The following is an 18,633-nucleotide window of genomic DNA, read 5'->3' on the forward strand; positions in this document are numbered from 1 at the left end:
GTACAGATCTGTTTTTTTTATGTTCCAACCAAAAACACATAACATAAACTCTGATGTAAATGTAACTTAAATCTGACCTCTTTGTGGTTGGGCAATCAAACATGGATGACGCAGAGTGAAACGTTTTCTGTTCTTATGCAAGTGTAACCTTTTGATCAGATAGAGAGTTTGGTTCAAAGCCTGCCTGTTGGTCAGTGAACCCTCTGGCCTGCTTGGCTGTCGCCAACTGTCAGTCAACCCAGGGACTATAAAGACTCACAGAGGGTCTAAAGTCTCTCAGACAGACTGATAAACGTCTGTCAGTGGTCTGCTTTTTTTGGTTTTTCTGGTTCACTGTACACACATCAAGACTCGTCTTCCTCCTTGGCATTTCTGCTGTGGACTTGCTGGTGTTTGTGGTGGAATATCTTCAAAATGCCTCGGTTGGTGTTGCTGCTGTGTTATGCAGCAGTATGTGTGTCTGGGATGAGGAGAGAGTACTTCCTTAGGATAGAGGAGGTGTCTTGGAACTACGCCCCAAGTGGGATGAACATCATTCAAAACCGCACACTGCAGCAGGATGAGTAAGTACAAAGACAGGACATTGTCTTGATCATGTTGCAGTCAATCAGTCAGCCCTAACCCTCCTGGAGCTCATTGAAAAAGAGACATATGTTCTCTCTGTTGGCTTCCCCTTAAATCTTAAAGTGTTTACACTCTGTTTATAATCTCCAATTTCCTCAAGTCTTTCTCCATGTTTCTCAGTAGCTCTGGCGGCAACTACACCTCTAGACTGATCAGACACACTGACTACTGTTCATTTAAAGCTCTCTATTAAAATACATGGATAGTTCAGCTTTTTGAATTATCATCCTAGACTGCTCAGATCTTCAATTTCACAATTTCAAGTTGCCTCCATCTATTGCCATTTTTAAGTCCCATGTGTTTACAGTTTTCAGTTGACACTCATATTAGCAGAACTAAAAGCCATATCCAAATGGCTTTTAATGCATGAAAAACAACCTTATTTTTTTGCTGTGAAAATTAATTTTTACAATAATCTAATGGGTTTTCAAATTTATGTTTATGATGCACTTAATATTTTAGTTTATCTAAGAAAAATTCAGTATCACCAAATTTAAAGATTTTCTTTGGACAGCAAAGTTTTTCCATAGATTCTATTTGCTGTGATTTTTGTGCAAAAGGCCTTTTGCCTTTTTACCTTTACCTGTTTTATCAATTTGTTATGTTTTATTTGATTTTCTACTTTGAAACCTGCCTGTAAAAGCACTGTGGCCAGCACAAGACATCACATACACACATTACACCAGCAGAACACATCACAATATGGTGTAGTCAATGAAACTCTTTCCCCAGACATGTGTCACACTAGGAAAAGCACATAAATAAATAAAGGCTGGATTCCATTTAGCTTCTGCAGATTCACAGTCTTTGTCTGGACGATTAGACATTCCACGGCAGGAAAAGCACCGCTGTAGTTGTCACAACTGTAGTTGTGAATTCTATTTAGGTGAGCGAGTTGCAGGGTCCGGGTACTTTGTATGCTGGCTCACTTGTCATGGCTAACTGGGACTCTTAATGGAACTGAGCCATTGTTAACAAAATGTGCTTCATCTGTGCTTTTCAAAACTCATATCATTCTCTCTCTCTCTCGCTCTCTGTAGAGAAGCCTCAGTCTTTTTAAAAAAGGGCCCCCAGCGGATTGGCCCCATCTACAAGAAGGCTGTGTATAAGCAGTACAGTGACGCCACCTACAGGACAGAGGTGGTGAAGTCAGACTGGCTGGGCTTCATAGGACCCCTGTTGATGGTTGAGCATGGAGACACGGTGATCGTCCACCTGAGAAACTCAGCGTCCCGACCTTACAGCATCCACCCACATGGGCTGAACTACAGCAAGGGCAATGAGGGTGAGGGCGTCATGACTTGATGCACAGATCAGTGCATGGGCAGACTTCACAGACTGAGAGATGTGATATCTCTGTGTTCATGTGCTGTCTCTTTAGGAGCCTTATACCCAGACGGTACTGGTCCAGAGCTGAAGCGTGATGACGCAGTGGCTCCTGGTGCAACGGTGACGTATGAGTGGACCCTCCCAGACAGCCACAGCCCAACATCAGAGGACAACAACTGCATGACCAGGTTCTACCACTCCCACGTTTCCCCACCGAAAGACATCAACTCAGGACTGATAGGGCCGCTCATCATCTGTAAGAGAGGTAACCTGACCTCTAATATGATATTTAGTATTGGAACTAGTACATTTACTCATGTACTGTACTTGAGCATAATTTTGAGGCTTCCATTTCCATTTTTTTTTTAAAAGAGCTAAACTGTTGCACACCTGTGGATCAACAGGTGTGTGAGAGAAGAACATGGCTCGATAAAACAGAAGTGAATTTCCCATCATTAACTTTTTATGAAAAGCTTTGAAGCAATGGGAAACTATTTCCTTGTAGCATTAGATATTCATGACTAAATTAGCAATGACCAAAATTAACATATTTAGGATTTATTTAACAAGAGTCAGAAATGCAGCTGATCTGTTTATCAGGACCTGATGGATGTGATCTGATTGGAGTCAGTGACCAAACAACTGTTAACAATTCTACCAATAATAAGACGTTAAGTGAGGAAACACGTTTTCAGGGTCTTTAAGTGTGTCACATCAATGCGCATTATCTGGAAATGTCTTCTCCTCTCCTCCTAGGAACTCTGGACTTACATGGAGACAGGTCAGGAGACTATCTGTACGCTCTGCTGTTCATGGTGACAGATGAGAACTTCAGCTGGTACCTGGATGAAAACATCAGGACGCACATTACGAATCCTGCCAGAAACCTGAAGGAGGATGAAGATTTCATTGAGAGCAACAAAATGCACGGTGAGGGGGAGCATCCACACCCACACCCATATACACATACACATACAAATACCTTTAACTCTGAGTGTGGATTGCAGGTATAAACGGCTTACTTTATGGCAACCTGCCTGGACTGAGCATGTGCCAAGGCAACAAGATCCACTGGCATATGATTGGCTTAGGCAATGAGGTAAGTGTCATTACTATTCTCACTACTAACCAGTATCTCTGACGGTGGAGGGATTTTTTAAATTGCTTGTGTAATGTTTAACTTTCACGTCTCAAATTTTAAGATATGCTTATGTGGGGATACCTTTAAACATGCATCTCACACTTGCTGTTGTTATTGGATGCAATGTACTTGCTAAAAGTCTGTTGCAGTCTCTTTCACCAATGTTCTTCAATAATTTTAATGTCAAAATTACATTGGTTCTCTCTATAGAATTACATCTACTAATAGTTGAAAAAGTAATTTGAGAACATGTGTGACTTTGTTCAGGAAAAGCCTCCATCACGTCTTGGTGTTAGCCATAAGCACCTTGTCTAAAACCGTCATCTATCTACAACAGGTGGACATGCATTCAGTTCATTTCCATGGTCAGATCCTGACCACACAGAACCACCATACAGACACGGTCAGTCTTTTCCCCGCCTCCAGCACTACAGCGGAAATGGTGGCTGACAACCCCGGACACTGGCTGCTGACGTGCACTGTCAATGACCATCTGATGGGTGAGCTCACATCCCCCGTTCTTAACATGAAGTCGGCCATTTCACAAAAGTTATTGACTCAGATGAGACATTCTGTCAGTTCTGTTAAGTATTGTTTGTGTTTGTGGTTTTGTGCAGCTGGAATGCAGGCTATATTTGAGATCAAGAAGTGTTTCCCCAACGTCCATAAACCCCGACCACACGGTGAGCTCAGACAATTCTTCATTGCTGCTGAAGAAGATGTCTGGGACTATGCCCCAACGCTGCCTAATGACAGGTTGGTTACTGTATACACACATGCACAGACACATTTTCACGGAAAGGCTCCTGGTGGGTCTTCATGTTTCTGTAAGACACCATTTCCATGAATAATTTGTATTTGTGTGTGTGTGTGTGTGTGTGTGTGTGTGTGTGTGTGTAGTGAAGCAGACATGTTTGTAACCAAAGGTCCAAACCGTATTGGAAGCCGCTATAAGAAGGTTCGCTATGTGGAATACACTGACAACACCTTCACAACAAAGATGCTGCGTGCCCCAGAGGAGCAACACCTTGGAATTCTGGGTAAACCAGGCTGGGCTGGGGTTGGTTGCTCATTCTCAGGGTATTCGGTATCCTTTACAGAAAGTAAAGCGTCACAATTTTTTCCACCCAAGTGTCCAAACCTCAAAATGAGGGATAAGATTCTCCTCACATTTGTGAAACTGGAACCATAAAATGTTTTTGTATGACACATTAATGTCCTAATTGTTTTAGCTGTACTTGTATACTGTTGATGATTTTAATTTAGTAACCTGGCTGTACAAACAGAAAGTTTAAAAAGACTCAAATAAAGCAGACGTACTTAGAAGTACAGCACTTGAGTACATTTACTTAGTTACAATTCACCACCGTTATCTAGGAGATTAGTTAGTCTTGCTCCCCTATCCAAGTTAAGCCAATCACACAACTTGAACATATTCACATTTCAGAGGCTATAATGTGAATCAAACTTGACTAAATTCTACAGCTGTGGATTAGAAAATCATCTTGTCTTCTAACCTTCTTGCATCACTTCTGAAAACGTCAATGCTGATAGTCTTTACTCATATTTTGGACAGACAACCATCTTTGCTTTAACAGTTGGTTGACACAAAGAAACCATTACATGACTGGACGCGTTCCAGATTCAGGCTTCAATTCAGGGTTCAGCAAAAATGTTGGAACTGTGTCAGCAGGATCTTGTTATGATGAGATAGTGTATCTTAGAAACAAATGCCACCTAAAGGTCCTTTGTCCTGAATTAAATTAACCAACAACCCTGTGTGTGCTTGTGTGTCTGTGTCCATGCACGTCTGCAGGTCCTGTGCTGCGAGCACAAGAAAAGGACACAATCAGAGTGGTGTTTAAGAACAAGGCGAGCCGGGCTTACAGCATACAACCACATGGTGTTCAGTACAGTGTGGAACAGGACGGCACGCTCTATCACAATGAACTGGAAGGTTAATACATGCACATATGCTGCGCTCATTGTTTTATATGATACATGAAAAGCCTTCTCACCCTTTTTTATGTGTTGGTGTCTTTTCTCCTCTACTCTTCCTCTCCTCAGAGTCCTATACAGAAAAGAAACTACGGGAGCTAAAAAAACTACCAAGTGAGTTAAACCCCGAATTTCAGTACCAGTCTGAGTAATCGCACTTTAATAAAAATCTACTTATAATAATAGCTCTCTTTCATTTTGTAAATGTATTTACTCAGGAGTGGTCACCCCTCCCCCTGCTGCTCTGGTCAGACCTGGGACGGTGCACACCTATGAGTGGACAGTGCCAGTGGATGCTGGTCCAGTACAGGGTGAGGCTGACTGTCTGACCTATCTGTACTACTCTGGAGTTGACCCTGTTAAAGACACCAACTCTGGGCTGGTCGGACCGCTCCTTGTCTGTCGAGAAGGATCTCTGAAGAAAGGAGCCCAGGTCAGAATCAATATTATGATATATATATTAGAATTATATGATGAGTGTTTGAGCAGATTACATCTCACTGAATGTGGTATTTTCGGCTCTGAGTTGTGGGATGTTTGCGGTACATGTGGTCCTTTATCTGATACATATCTGGTTTGTGGCAATATGATCTTAGTATGAATAGCGATATCAGAAGTACTTCATCACTCAATGAAGAAGGCTGAAGGGGGCCACATGAGAATCTCAGTGCAAGGTTAAAAACCTTAAAACCGCTTTTACTGAAGCTGAAGACTCGAATGAAAAGAAGCATGGCTGGATAATTCTGTATGTCCATAAACACAACTATGAGTCATGGACCAACATGATGGCACCATATGTGCTGACTTCAGTATAAAGCTGATTTGATAATCATATTCAGTTGTCATGTATGTGTCTGGAACCAGTATGCAGGTATGTTCTGGTCACAAACACAGATTTGTGTATTAGAACTTTGTTGTGTCTTCTTCCCCGCCACATTAATCATCCCATAACTCCTCAGATTTATCTTATGACTGTTGGAGGGAAGGAGCCAGAATGAGTGCTGTTATGTTTGATACTTACTAACCAGTTTGTAAGCCAAAAGGTATTGATGAAACCACAGTGTGACACGTTTCCTCTTCTTTTGTCTCACTTCTCCTCATGTAGAAGAACTATGACAAAGAATTCCACCTCATGGCCACGGTGTTTGATGAGAACCTGAGCTGGTATCTTGATGAGAACATTAGGACCTTCGCCACAGCTCCCACCACCGTTAACAAGGAGGATGAGGGCTTTATGGAAAGCAACAAGATGCACGGTGTGTAGGAGACACACATTCACACACTGATCATCAGGAGGATCAGACTGAATTCAGATTTCTGCAATCACTAAAAATGTGAATCCTTTGTGGTGAAGATAAACTTTTTTATTTCTGTGTCTCTCTTTTAGCCATCAATGGGTTTGTGTACAGGAACCTCCCAGGTCTGACTATGTGTAATGGGGACAAAGTAACGTGGCACCTGTCAGGACTGGGTTCAGAGACCGACATCAACAGCCTTTATTTCCAGGGAAACCGCTTCATCTACCACCAGAACAGACGGGACTCCATCAGCGTCTTCCCTCACATCTCACACACTGTCACCATGCAGCCAGACAGCATGGGTATGTATCTCTCTCTCAAACTCTAACAGTATAGAAAAGTAAACAAATAAACATTGCCATGAAAAGTTTGGTTTGGTTTATTGGTGACATTCTATCATATTCCTAAAATATAGCACATCAGACTTTGTTGTTTGTGTGTACCTGTCCACAACTAATATGAACCCATCAGCCTAATATTGTTTTGTTGACATTTGTGACCATATGCTCAAGGACCTCTCACGGTTGCGATGATTTGTCATTTTTGAAAAACTATCTAACTGACTGCTCTGTTTTATACTGTCATTGACTGCTGACTCCTCACTCATCTTAACAGGTAACTGCTAGACTCACATGCCTCCACACCTGATGGAGATGTACACTCTCCTGAGTGCACTCCTCTGGCTTGTATCATGAAATCTGCCTATGCAAAAATGCTTCTTAGTCAAACCTTCACAGTGACAAATGGATCAGGATTTGGAGTAGGCTTTAGCAGGTTTTATGATACAGAAAAGTAACTGAACACAGGTTGGCGAGAAGAACAATCTTCAAGCAAACTAACTTACATTTGACTGATGTCTGGGGTTATTATTAAGCCTGCATTGTATATTTCTGCACATGTAATGTTTGTGTGTTTCAGGTCAGTTTGAAGTGGTGTCTCCAACAGTGAACCATTATCGTGGTGGGATGAGAGCCAACTACACGGTAGAGAAGTGCAGCCTCTTTCAGCGTCAGGGTGAAATTATGCTCCATTCAAAAACCTACTACATCGCTGCCATGGAAACAGACTGGGACTACTCTCCAAACCGCACCTGGGAGACTGAGATGTTCCGCGGTCAAGACAGGTACAGTACCACCTGCACATGAACAGCAGGAACACTACAGAGTGAGACTGAGCTGTTCTATTTCAAATAGGCTTCACCCTCAAAGAGCTTATGTGCAGTCATGAAGATCTGGAGGAGATCTACACATTGAAAACCATGGTTGCATCAAGAATTAAGGCATGGCAGCATATGATGCAGAGAAATATTTAGTAGCACATGTCTCAAATATCTCCCAATGTGCTGTTTGGACCACCCCTCTAAAGCAGCACAGCTCCCCTGGTTGAAGTACCCGAGGACATGGAGAGGGTGAAGAGACACACCTTCTGGGGCAGAGCCACATTTTAGCCTTGTCAGCAGCGCTGAGATGCTTACTCAGGCCCTTTCCTGCTACAAAGAAAATTAACTTCACTGCGTGTTTATCTTGACGAACCATCTCCTAATTTTATGCATAATGCTAGTGGATGGAAATGTGCTGTTATTTGCCTCTTCTTTTGCCAATTTGGTTACAATTTGTTACATTTGAATGAAAACCTAACTATTGTTGGTTTTTGTGATTTTCCATGTTTCAACCAATCTGAAGAATGTACTGTAGAATACCACCATCCATTATTTATATGTCCTGTGGTGAGGTTACAGATTGCAACCAAATGAATACCTCTTGCCTCACCTTCCCCTATGGTGGCTGCTAAAAACATGAAAAATGTGAATGGTGCTTTCTGAAGCCAGTGCTTGGTTTGTCCATTCTGGGCTACTGTAGAAACAGGACAGTGCAACATAGCAAACACACCAACCCTTAAGTATTCCTCTGCAAAATAAGCCTGTCTCTCTCCCTCTGCAGTCCTGCTCCTGTCTTCCTGGATCAGCAGGGTGGGTTTATAGGTTCCCGTTACAAGAAAGTAGTCTATCGCCAGTTCACCAGTGACAAGTTCACCAAGCAGGTGGAGAGAACAGCCGATATGGAACACCTTGGCATCATGGGTAGGCTTTCAGAGCAGCATAAATGCACAAACTGTGACTGCAAAGTAAAACGTTTTGTTAAGCTTGACTTGTCTTAGTAATTAGAGCCCTTTCCCTTCACCCAGGTCCAATGATTCATGCCGATGTGGGCGATAAGGTGAAGGTGGTTTTTAAAAACATGGCATCCAGGGCATATTCTATCCACGCCCATGGAGTCAAGACAGAGACCCCTGATGTTTACCACACCCAACCAGGTACAGAAAGGAAGAACACCAGTTGTCAGGGAGGCAGGCAATAAAGAAAAAACATAAATAGAAAATTCCCAAATACTTTGTTTTAACAGTCAATTTATTTAATTATTATTGTGTAATAATATTAAAGCATGTATGGCTTTAATTTCTGCCTGTGTATTAGTTGGTCTCTGTACAATCTGTCCTTCCACACAGCTCTACAACATTGTGTGTAACTTTTCTTAATATAGCATGATATTCAAAACCTTAAAAAAAAAAATAACTACAATGTGTTTCCCAGGTGAGACTCACACCTACTACTGGTATGTTACAAAGAATACAGGACCAACTGCAGAGCAAGAGGAGTGTTCTGTGTCAGCATACTACTCCACTGTTGATGTTGTCAAGGTACGCTAAGACACACACACACACACACACACACACACACACACACACATACACACACACACACACACACACACACACACACACACACACACACACACACACATACCACACAGAAGTATTCAGACCCTTATGTTGCCTTTCTGTCTGCCAGGACCTGTACAGCGGTCTGATTGGTCCGTTGGTGATCTGTCGCCGTAGCTGGGGCAGGTGAGTGTTTGTACATCTGTACATTAATGGATAATTACTTTGACCTAGTTTGTACTTGTTAAATTTCTGCTGTATACAGTGTGCTTGTGTGATTTCAAGTGCAGGTAGATGACTTTGTACTGCATGACACAACAAATATACTGTATTGCTAATGTACAGTTTTATAAACTGCTTTCAGAACATTTGGTTTGAAGAAGGAAGTAGAAGAGTTTGCGCTGCTTTTCCTGGTTTTTGATGAGAATGAGAGTTGGTAAGTTAAAAATTAATAATACACTCCCACACAATAACAATCCACTCAACTGTCTATCAGTATTTTTCATTGGGATAGTTTTGTCAGTGGAAAATAAATCAGTGAAATTGACAGTGAGGTGTACAGACCATGCACTGCCATCTTGGTGTAAGATGGTGGCATATGCCTAACGGGAGGTTCAGCGTCTCTCCAGATTCTGCACATTCTGTCTGTTCACTTTGACCAGTCTTGCTTATGTCGCCTAGAGATGACAGGAACTTTGGAACCAGGAGAAATGTATTGGTGACCAGAGATTGCTTAGACATCAGAGGCTACCAACCTCGCTCCGTTGGCTGGTGCTTGCAGTGGGCGTCAAGATATTAAACGAGGGCTAAGCCAAAACTAACTCCTCATTGCTATCTCCACCTAGCATTTTCCTTGCCAATGTTCGGTCTCTGGTGAACAAAATGGATGCACTGCAGCCGTGAATCATCTTCCATAAATGGATTATGGACAGCAACACCATGGTTTTCACAGAAAGGTGGCTAATGTTCCTGATAGCAGCCAGCAGTTGGTGACAGTGGCACAGCAAGGAAAGAGCAGAAACGGGCTCTGGGTGGGCAGCCATATGCCTCAACTGGTTGGGTTGGGTTTCATTAGCACAATGCAAAATCCACATATCCACATAAAGATATGAGCTACTACTATTACTACTACTACTACTACTACTAATAATAATAATAATAATAGTAGCAGTGGGTGTTGAACAGGACCATGGGGGCAGTGGGTGGCTTCCAATCACAGATCCAGACTCTTCAGCTCCAGAGGCCAAAATAACCTGCAGAAAGTGACAGGAGGGGAGAGGAGAGGGATGAGAAAGCACAAAACTGTCGGGGAGAGGAGATGCCCATTTTGTAGTATACACTGATGGGATAAGAGTACATTCAAATGGAGAGGGAGAAGAGGAGAGAGGAACTTAATGCATCATGAGAAATCCCCTGGCAGTCTAAGCCCATAGCAGCATAACTGAGGGATGGGTCAGGTGTCACCTGAGCCAGCAATAAATATAAGCTTCACCAAAGCTTTAAACCTGCTCTTAAAACCTGTGGACAGACATTGAAATGAGCTGATGAGCGTTGACGAGAGAAAAGCAGTGACATGGATTCACCGTAAATTCTAAATAGCCTACATACTGCATGCAACTGTTTTCTTTACATATACTGTCTATATCAGGCTTTACAGCTGTTTCTAGGGTTCCTGTGTTTGGAAATAAGTCAGCTGAGGGCAGGAGGTGATGAATGTTGTCTCTAATAGTTTGAATTTTATCATTAAAGAAGCTCATTAAGTCGTTACTACTGAGGGCTAAAGGAACACACGGCTCACCAGAGTTATGACTCTCTGTCAGCTTGGCTACAGCGCTGAAAAGAAACCGGGCTGCTTTTATTTTCATCTATTTATGACGAGTAAAAGGCTACTCTGCCATTGTGGAGAACCTTTCTATATATGCCATATTACTCGTGCCATATTACTCCCGAATGGTGGAATGCCATTTCCTTCAAAGTTTTTGTGATGTTTGCTTAATTTGTGGGATTGAGGGGTATACCATGGAGCGAATCTCCTCTGTTTTATTATCTTTTCTTTTTTTAAAGGGTCAATAGAGTCGAATGTCATTTGCAGTGAGCCTGCAGCATGAACAACAAGATGATCATTTAGGGAGGGACTACAGTTGGCATGGGGTTAAGAGGGGTTATACTGAGGCATTGAATTAAATACAGATGGAATCACTTCCTCAAATTTAGCTACAGCACTCTGAGAGAGACATGTAGTGTAGGAATTTTTGCCAAATGAGTCAAGTAATAGGAATTCAAATGTCAATAAATAAGGGGCTGATAAAAGAGGATTCTACAGAAAGACTTTTAAATGTTCAAGATTGCGGATGTGGTTAAAACAGTGAGTGGGTTCATGTACACTCTGACAAAAGTCAGTTGAATCTAATAATGAGATAAACACAGCACTAAGGCTATCATTACTGATGTCCATATGGACATTAAAATCACCTACAGTAATTACATGTTATTAATCTGTTTTAAGGACTAAATTTGATAAAAACACATATAATTCACTATACTGCTATGATGAACAGTGTTGGCTGTAGTGTTTTCCAGGTTTGGTGTGAAAGACTAAGAACAAGGTTTTTAAATGAATTAATCACTGAGTCTAATATTAGGAATTAAACTAACTAAGCCAACTGTACACATCATTGTCAGAATACTATGTATAGCACTGTCTGTGGTGTGGATATTTTTTGCAGCAAAAAGCTGCTGTTCATTTACGATTATGGCAATATTTACAAATCATCACCGTTGTTGTTATTCCAGGTATCTGGATGAAAATATCAGGACCCACATCAGGACTCCTCGCCCAAACTTGAAGGATGATGAAACCTTTATAGAGAGCAACAAGATGCACAGTGAGATAAACATACACACAAAATGAACAGCATCATTTTGACAGATTTTTCTTTCTTAATCTAAGGATGTGAAGCTTGTGTTTGTGTGCTTTTCAGGCATTAATGGTTATATGTATGCCAATCTGAATGGTTTGAACATGGAGGTGGGTGATAAGGTGTACTGGTACTTGATGGCAATGGGCAATGATGTGGACATACACACCGTACACTGGCACGGACACAGTGTGGAATATAAGGTATATGAAACATACAAACGTGCAGTACTTGACTACACCATCACAAATTATACAAACACACTGTTGTACAAACAAATCTTCCCTCTCTTCAGCTGGGTGGAGGTCCTCATCGTACGGATTCATACGAGCTGTTTCCAGCAACTTTCCAGGTAAAACCTCCAAACATCTCGACTTCATCTAATTTCATTTGTCTTTGAAAAAAACAAAACAAAACAAAACAAAAAACATTAAAAGGTGCTGTATATTATATTTTAATGTCAATAAATACTCAGTCATTAGTGTAACTTCCAGGTTAAAGGAGAAGATTTTGCATCATTGTCTCTAAAGGCTTGACATGAATAACATGACTAAAAATGAATCAAAGTGATTCATGTGGCGCTCCCATCTTCTTCCTGTTCAGACAGTAAAGATGCGTCCTCAGTATCCTGGTTCCTGGCTGCTCCACTGTCACGTCACTGACCACATTAAAGGTGGCATGGAGGCGTTGTATACTGTTACCGAAAAAGGTAAGGAAACAAACTGGGCAGGGAGACAAATTTGGACTGAGAGAAACAGTAATGGAGGATAATGAGAATGCTTTTTGTTTCTCCTTGACAGCAAAGAAGAAGGGAATCTTTGGCTGAACACTTGAGGAAAATGGACTCTGAGAGAAAACAGAGACCAGATAAAATTTAATTTCAGTTTCCCTGTTCACTGAACTCTCTTTGGAAAGCTGATGGAATTACTGTAGTTAGAATAAAACATAACAACCAAAGTGTCATTTTAGATTAAAATATGCATTTTAAGAATTGTTGATATTTTATAAGTGACAATCAAGACTGTAAGACTACTGAAAAAATAAAAAATGAAAACCTCAAAGTCAAATTTAAGTTTTGTATGACTCGTATGTGTGGCCTGTAATGACAGCAGTCAGGCAGCAGGGGGTACTATAGCCTGACAGTACAGCATGTCAAGCTTGTGAATATTGTTTTTTGCAGCGATATAACTATGAACCTACAAGGTCTGTAGGGGAACCTGTATCCTGTGGAAGAGCCTCTGAATATTAACAGTCAGCCAAGGATGCCCCCAAAGTTTTTCTGGGTCAAGATTTCAAGACCAATACTTAACAAGTCTGATATTTGTATTTACTTAACTCTGGTAAATTAAAAAAGGCTGGATTACTTCGCAGTGGCCCCTAAAAAGGCTCAGGTTCACTGCATGTCAGTTGGTTTGGGCAGTTGGATTAATTGCAAATGTTAGGAAATTTGACAAGTACAATATCAACTAAAGCAGCACTTTTACATCATCGTTAGGACCTGTCTTTTCAAGTGGTGTTAAAATCTAGTAATCATACATTGACACAAGCAGAGGTTCAGTCTGAGCCACCAGTAGGTGGCAGAACAATGACTTCAACGGAATGGAGTTGAGCAGTGGTAGCACTCAGTGACCTGCTCGGCTTGTTTGTTAGAGTCACAGTCATCAGTGTGAGGCAGCTCAGATGTCGCTGACACAGGTCTTTCTGTAGGTGCTGGACTGTGACTGTTTCACGCAGTGTGATGGTCTGACTTTCTACAAACATGGACACAATAACAGAAACACTGTCAATGCAGGAGTAACACACTTTGGTTTCAATGTGTGGTTCACCCTGTGTGATACAGCAGGTCAGTTGAAGACTCTCTCATGCTGTTCCTTTATTCTTCCAGCAGGTGTCACTGCGGACAAGGCATCCACAATCACCTCAGGTACACTGACTTATGGGGTTTCAAGATGATGCAACTATGAGCCTGTCAGTGTCCCACTGAGGGACATTTATGGGGGGGGGGGGGGGGGGGGGGCTGGTACCAATAGGAGAAATAAGTGCACAAGTGCTGATGAGAAACTATTTCAGTCACTCATTCCATTTGAAGGTTGCCACATATCCTACAAGTCCTGTAAGCTCTCTCTGTGATTCCTGGAGTCTAGTGTCACGATGAAAGTGCTCGATAATGCAGTTTAGTATTCTGTAAATTATCCCATGAATAGACGGTGCAATGAGTCACTTTGAATGTCTCAGACTCAGATAAAAGCTGCAAATACATTTTCTAAATAAATATGCAGTTTGACAGGCTTGTGAGGAGCCACTTTATTCTGATTTTGCCCCTTTTTTCATTGTTTAAAAAGGAATCTCAGATCGTGAGGATTACGTATCACTGAACACACACACACGCGCACACATGCACGCACACACACAGGCACTGTACTGAGTTCAGATCAGTGTCTCAGCAGCCACCTACAGTCCTCCATTAGCTGGCAAGGAAATGGAATTTAAAAGATTCAGACCATGAAATGGTACTAATAATGCCAGTTCTGATCTAAACCTGTACTGAATCTCAATGATGTGCTAACAGCTCTGTCACATACAACTAGAGAAACTTTGCCTGACACTCGCTCTCACTCTCACTTATGGTGACCTTACTTGAGTTTATCTACTTGGCCAAAATACTGTGCATCTCCTCTTAGATGTTGTTGAGGCCAGCTGAGCATGACACTGCGGTCTGATTGACAGGTCAGTTTTTACACAACAAAATAAAAAGCATGAAATCCATGTGAACAGCATGTGGGGCTCTGATGTTCATACAAACCAGACACAAAACTGTTTCATGGATGAAAAAAGAACAATTCTGTCATTCTTTGATTCAAACCTCAAAATGTGGCTCGAAAATGTCACCAGAGGAAAGACCATGTTGTTACTCAGATAAAATGGGTTCATCATCTGTACTGTGGCCATGTTAAGACATCACAGACTGAGCTTGTCAAGCACATTTTTAGACTTGGCTCAACTTTAACTCTTAACTTTGTCAGCCGCAGTTTTGGAGCCAACAGTTTTGGAAAACTTAGGGCACCACCATTGAGAAGAGAAGACCAAAAACTTGGTTTAGAGCTTTTTTGTAGTATCTTGCAACTTGACTATATTCACAGTGAAAGCCATCATTACTTTAAGAAAAAGAGGGGTAATCTTGCCCTACAGACAAAACAGGCACATGAATCAAATAGCAGCTTTAAATAGGCTACCTCCTGGTAAAAACCACCTACATATCAGATGGGTGTGAAAAGACAATTAAAGCAGTCAAGTTAGGTAACCACATTAAGTTTGTAGCTGTACAGTATTCATTTACCTTTTCATTTAACTGTGCAATAACTCAAGAGCATCATATTCAAGCTGGAGTTAGTCTTGCTAGAGCTGAGAGGAAAATGAAAATACCAAGCACAAAGAAAAAAGATCCCAAGGCTTCCTCCCTCCCTCCCTCTAATTCCACTTAGTAAGTTCCAGATTGCCAACACCTGGCAGAGTTCATGTGCTCGTGTTCATGAAAAGAAGTGGACCTTGAAAAGAAGATATTTAGAAAGCAAAGCAAATAAAATATGACAGAGATACATACTATAATCTAGAAGAGTTTTTCTCTGTTTACAGACATTGTCTGCAAACCCGTGTTCTCAGAGCTCTGCACAAATCCAAGAGCAAGCACAAAAGACCAAACTCTGCAAATCTCCTGCAAAAAGAAACTATGCATTTGAAGGAGTATTATGTTGTCGTGCAAATGGTATTTTATGTTCAAGTGACACACACGCACACCACATGTAAATAGACATTTCTAAGAGCTGACTGGACAGAGGTGTGCTCAATGGAAAACACTGCTATGAATGGAAAACACTGCTATGAATGGAGAACACTAGCATGAATGGATTCTGGACATCTGTGACCAGTGAGGAGGGAACATTGTGCGCACTGTGTGCACAGCCATTAACCGCCATGGTGCTGTCCATCAACATGCTACCCTTGAACCCTACAGCAGTGCGCTGGACGCACTACACAACATGCCCATTCCACCGTACCAGATAGATGGCCCAGAGCAGCCCAGGCACATTGACATATGGGTACAACATAGCCTGCGATGTTGATGAGGCTTACACATCCAGCTTTGTGCTTGTTGGTTGTAAACAATTTTTTTTTTTTTACAGTATTACAGTATCATTTTTTAATTTAGATTTAAAATATTGTATTATTATTATTGTATGGTCAGTTGGTTCTGAGAAGTGTTTGTTGATATGATGGAGAGTGTGTGGGTGTGTTGCTCTTAAATATTAGCCTTTTGCTAGCAATGATCTGTGCCAATAAAATAGTCAAAAGTGACTGTACATTCACATGGCCAATAAGTCAGATGGACTGGCTCTCCGGGCCAATGGGAGGGCAGGATGCAGCCACTCTAATGTGCTAAAGTAGTTTAGGCTGAATTGGAGCAAAAAGTGCAACCTAAATCCAGAAATCAGAACCTAATTTAGTGGATTTAAAGGTATGCAATCAGCTCTCCGGAGGGCTCATTATGTGCATGTTGTGGTACATCTGTGCATCTATTTTTGAGTGGGTAATTACATTTCATGTAGGTGTCTCTATGGTCTTTTATAGTGGGATGCTTTCTGATGCAGACTTCCCAGTTTCAGTTGTCAGTTTGTTGCTGAAACAAATGCTGGCTCTGCCTGGACAGAGGGCCTATTAGGACAGATTGCCTGCAACATCATCATGTTGGAAGCAGATGGCTGGTGGTGCCTGCAGTTGTATCTCTCTCCCACACCAGGCTCTCTGGGTAGATTCGACATAAGCTTAATTAATGATTTGATAACTGCAGAGGCGTTAAAAGGAGCATGGAGACAGGCGTGAATTCCAAATGTAAGAGCTAAACTGGCTCGTAATACGATGTGAAGGGATTTCTTACCACATGTTTTACCAAATGCTCTCCCTTTCTCTCTCTGTCTCTCACACTCAGATCAGCCCAGTGTGAGCTCTACAGCATGCTGCGAGCAAGAAATAAGTTGCACATTTAAGAACCAAACAAAGCAGATGTTTATTGAAGGCTGTGCTTCCTGTGAGCCTTCACACTATGGAAGCAGCCAATTGTTCTTAAATCTGGATGTAGTCAACCATTTGAAAGATATGCAAGTCAAGTTTGATTAATAAAACTAGGCTGATTTGAGTTTGTTAGTCCAAAACACCACGGATGGATTACTGAACAGGCTTACTGGGCAGAGGTCCAAGGGGTCAGGGGGCCACCTGAGCTTCACAATGCCTCAACAACTTACTGTCTCGAGATCCGTCCATTCAAAACACATTACTCACACTAACACCTCTCTCCTCACCTTTAACACGGGTGCAACAGCAGATTTGGCTGTGCTGCTTGCCTCTGAAAGAAAGTTTGGTTTGTGAATTGGCACAAAACTTTTAACCAAGATTAGTGTCCTTGTAAGCTTGTAGTGAGAGCACTTAGAGGGGGAAAATGAATGCCCCCACATTAATTGAAAGAACTGATTACTCACGAAAAAACGAGCCCGAGGGGAGTTATGGGGAGATTGTTTTAGCCAGATTTCAGTGTTATTAAATGAACATCTGGGTGCTGCAGGTTCAATTTATATTAGTGTTTTGCTAGAATCTAAACCTGTAGACCAGTGCAATACCGTTTAAAATGGTAGTGCAGGTTTTTACATATAATTGAACATCCGTTACTTTCAAGTGCTTGCCAAATGAGCCATGTAAATTTCTGTATGTTGCAGTATACCAGAGGTTTTATATCTGGTGAGTGTGGCAAATTCTCACACTGGGAGGGAAAGCAGCGAGACAAGAGTTCCACACTGCAGGTCTAAAGGCACCTTATGGAGAATTAGGCACCATCTTCTCGTACAGTATCAAGAAAGACTCCACGGTAGACAGTATGGATGTGACCCAAGCTCTCTGGGATAAATACTAATAATTTGAAAAATGCCACATTTGCATAAAAAATATACAAATTTAAAAGGCAGGAACACATTTATACAGTAATTCCTGTAACCATATTCCCTGTCTAATCTTTTCTGTTTACCACTGAACTGGCCCAGCTGTAAGGCAATAGTCCTTGAGGTGGTAGTGATTCAGTGTTTTGCTCAGCACACTTCAGCATTATGGATGCCTAGACCAGCACAGTGGATTTACATCCATATGGATGTAGGATGGTGGATGGGTGTGTTGCATGTCTGACAGTGATTATTATTATTTTTTTAATCTGTAGAGAACAATCTTTTGATTAAAAGCTTCTTACTGTGGATCAGTTTGAACCTTTTTGCTTGCTTCACATGAGAGACTTTCATATTTGTGTTTTTGTCCTTGCTTTTCTCATAGGTTTGAAGTGGGCGGGGCTCAGTGGGAAACAAAGTGATGTCAAGTATTTCCATGCACCAGTCAGAGTTTAGTAACATTTGACTCAAGATGTGATGACAGTTGTGGGGTTGTTTTCTTGTGCTGCCAGCGCTGTCAGTCAAACCACCCCCGCTCGGTGTTGATAAAGCAGACTAACCTTGACTAAGTAGAGTTATAGTGTTAAAAAAGGATGGATGTTTTATCCCCCATGTTTTTTCTTATT

General features: G+C 41.5%; 1 protein-coding gene across 1 annotated transcript; it reads left to right on the forward strand.

Moving 5' to 3' along the window:
- Positions 1 to 414: 414 nt before the first annotated feature.
- cp (ceruloplasmin) lies at positions 415 to 12,852 on the forward strand. Its single transcript, XM_076725818.1, has 24 exons — positions 415 to 563; positions 1,665 to 1,909; positions 2,006 to 2,218; positions 2,710 to 2,883; positions 2,961 to 3,052; positions 3,432 to 3,594; positions 3,712 to 3,850; positions 3,995 to 4,134; positions 4,911 to 5,051; positions 5,162 to 5,206; positions 5,311 to 5,525; positions 6,198 to 6,348; positions 6,480 to 6,692; positions 7,309 to 7,513; positions 8,331 to 8,470; positions 8,575 to 8,703; positions 8,981 to 9,087; positions 9,239 to 9,294; positions 9,473 to 9,544; positions 11,902 to 11,993; positions 12,090 to 12,229; positions 12,322 to 12,378; positions 12,630 to 12,735; positions 12,827 to 12,852. The coding sequence occupies exons 1-24, from the start codon at positions 415 to 417 to the stop codon at positions 12,850 to 12,852; spliced, it is 3,210 nt and encodes a 1,069-aa protein (XP_076581933.1).
- Positions 12,853 to 18,633: the final 5,781 nt, after the last annotated feature.

The sequence above is a fragment of the Chaetodon auriga genome, chromosome 3 (genome assembly GCF_051107435.1).
Source record: "Chaetodon auriga isolate fChaAug3 chromosome 3, fChaAug3.hap1, whole genome shotgun sequence".
NCBI lineage: Eukaryota > Metazoa > Chordata > Actinopteri > Chaetodontiformes > Chaetodontidae > Chaetodon > Chaetodon auriga.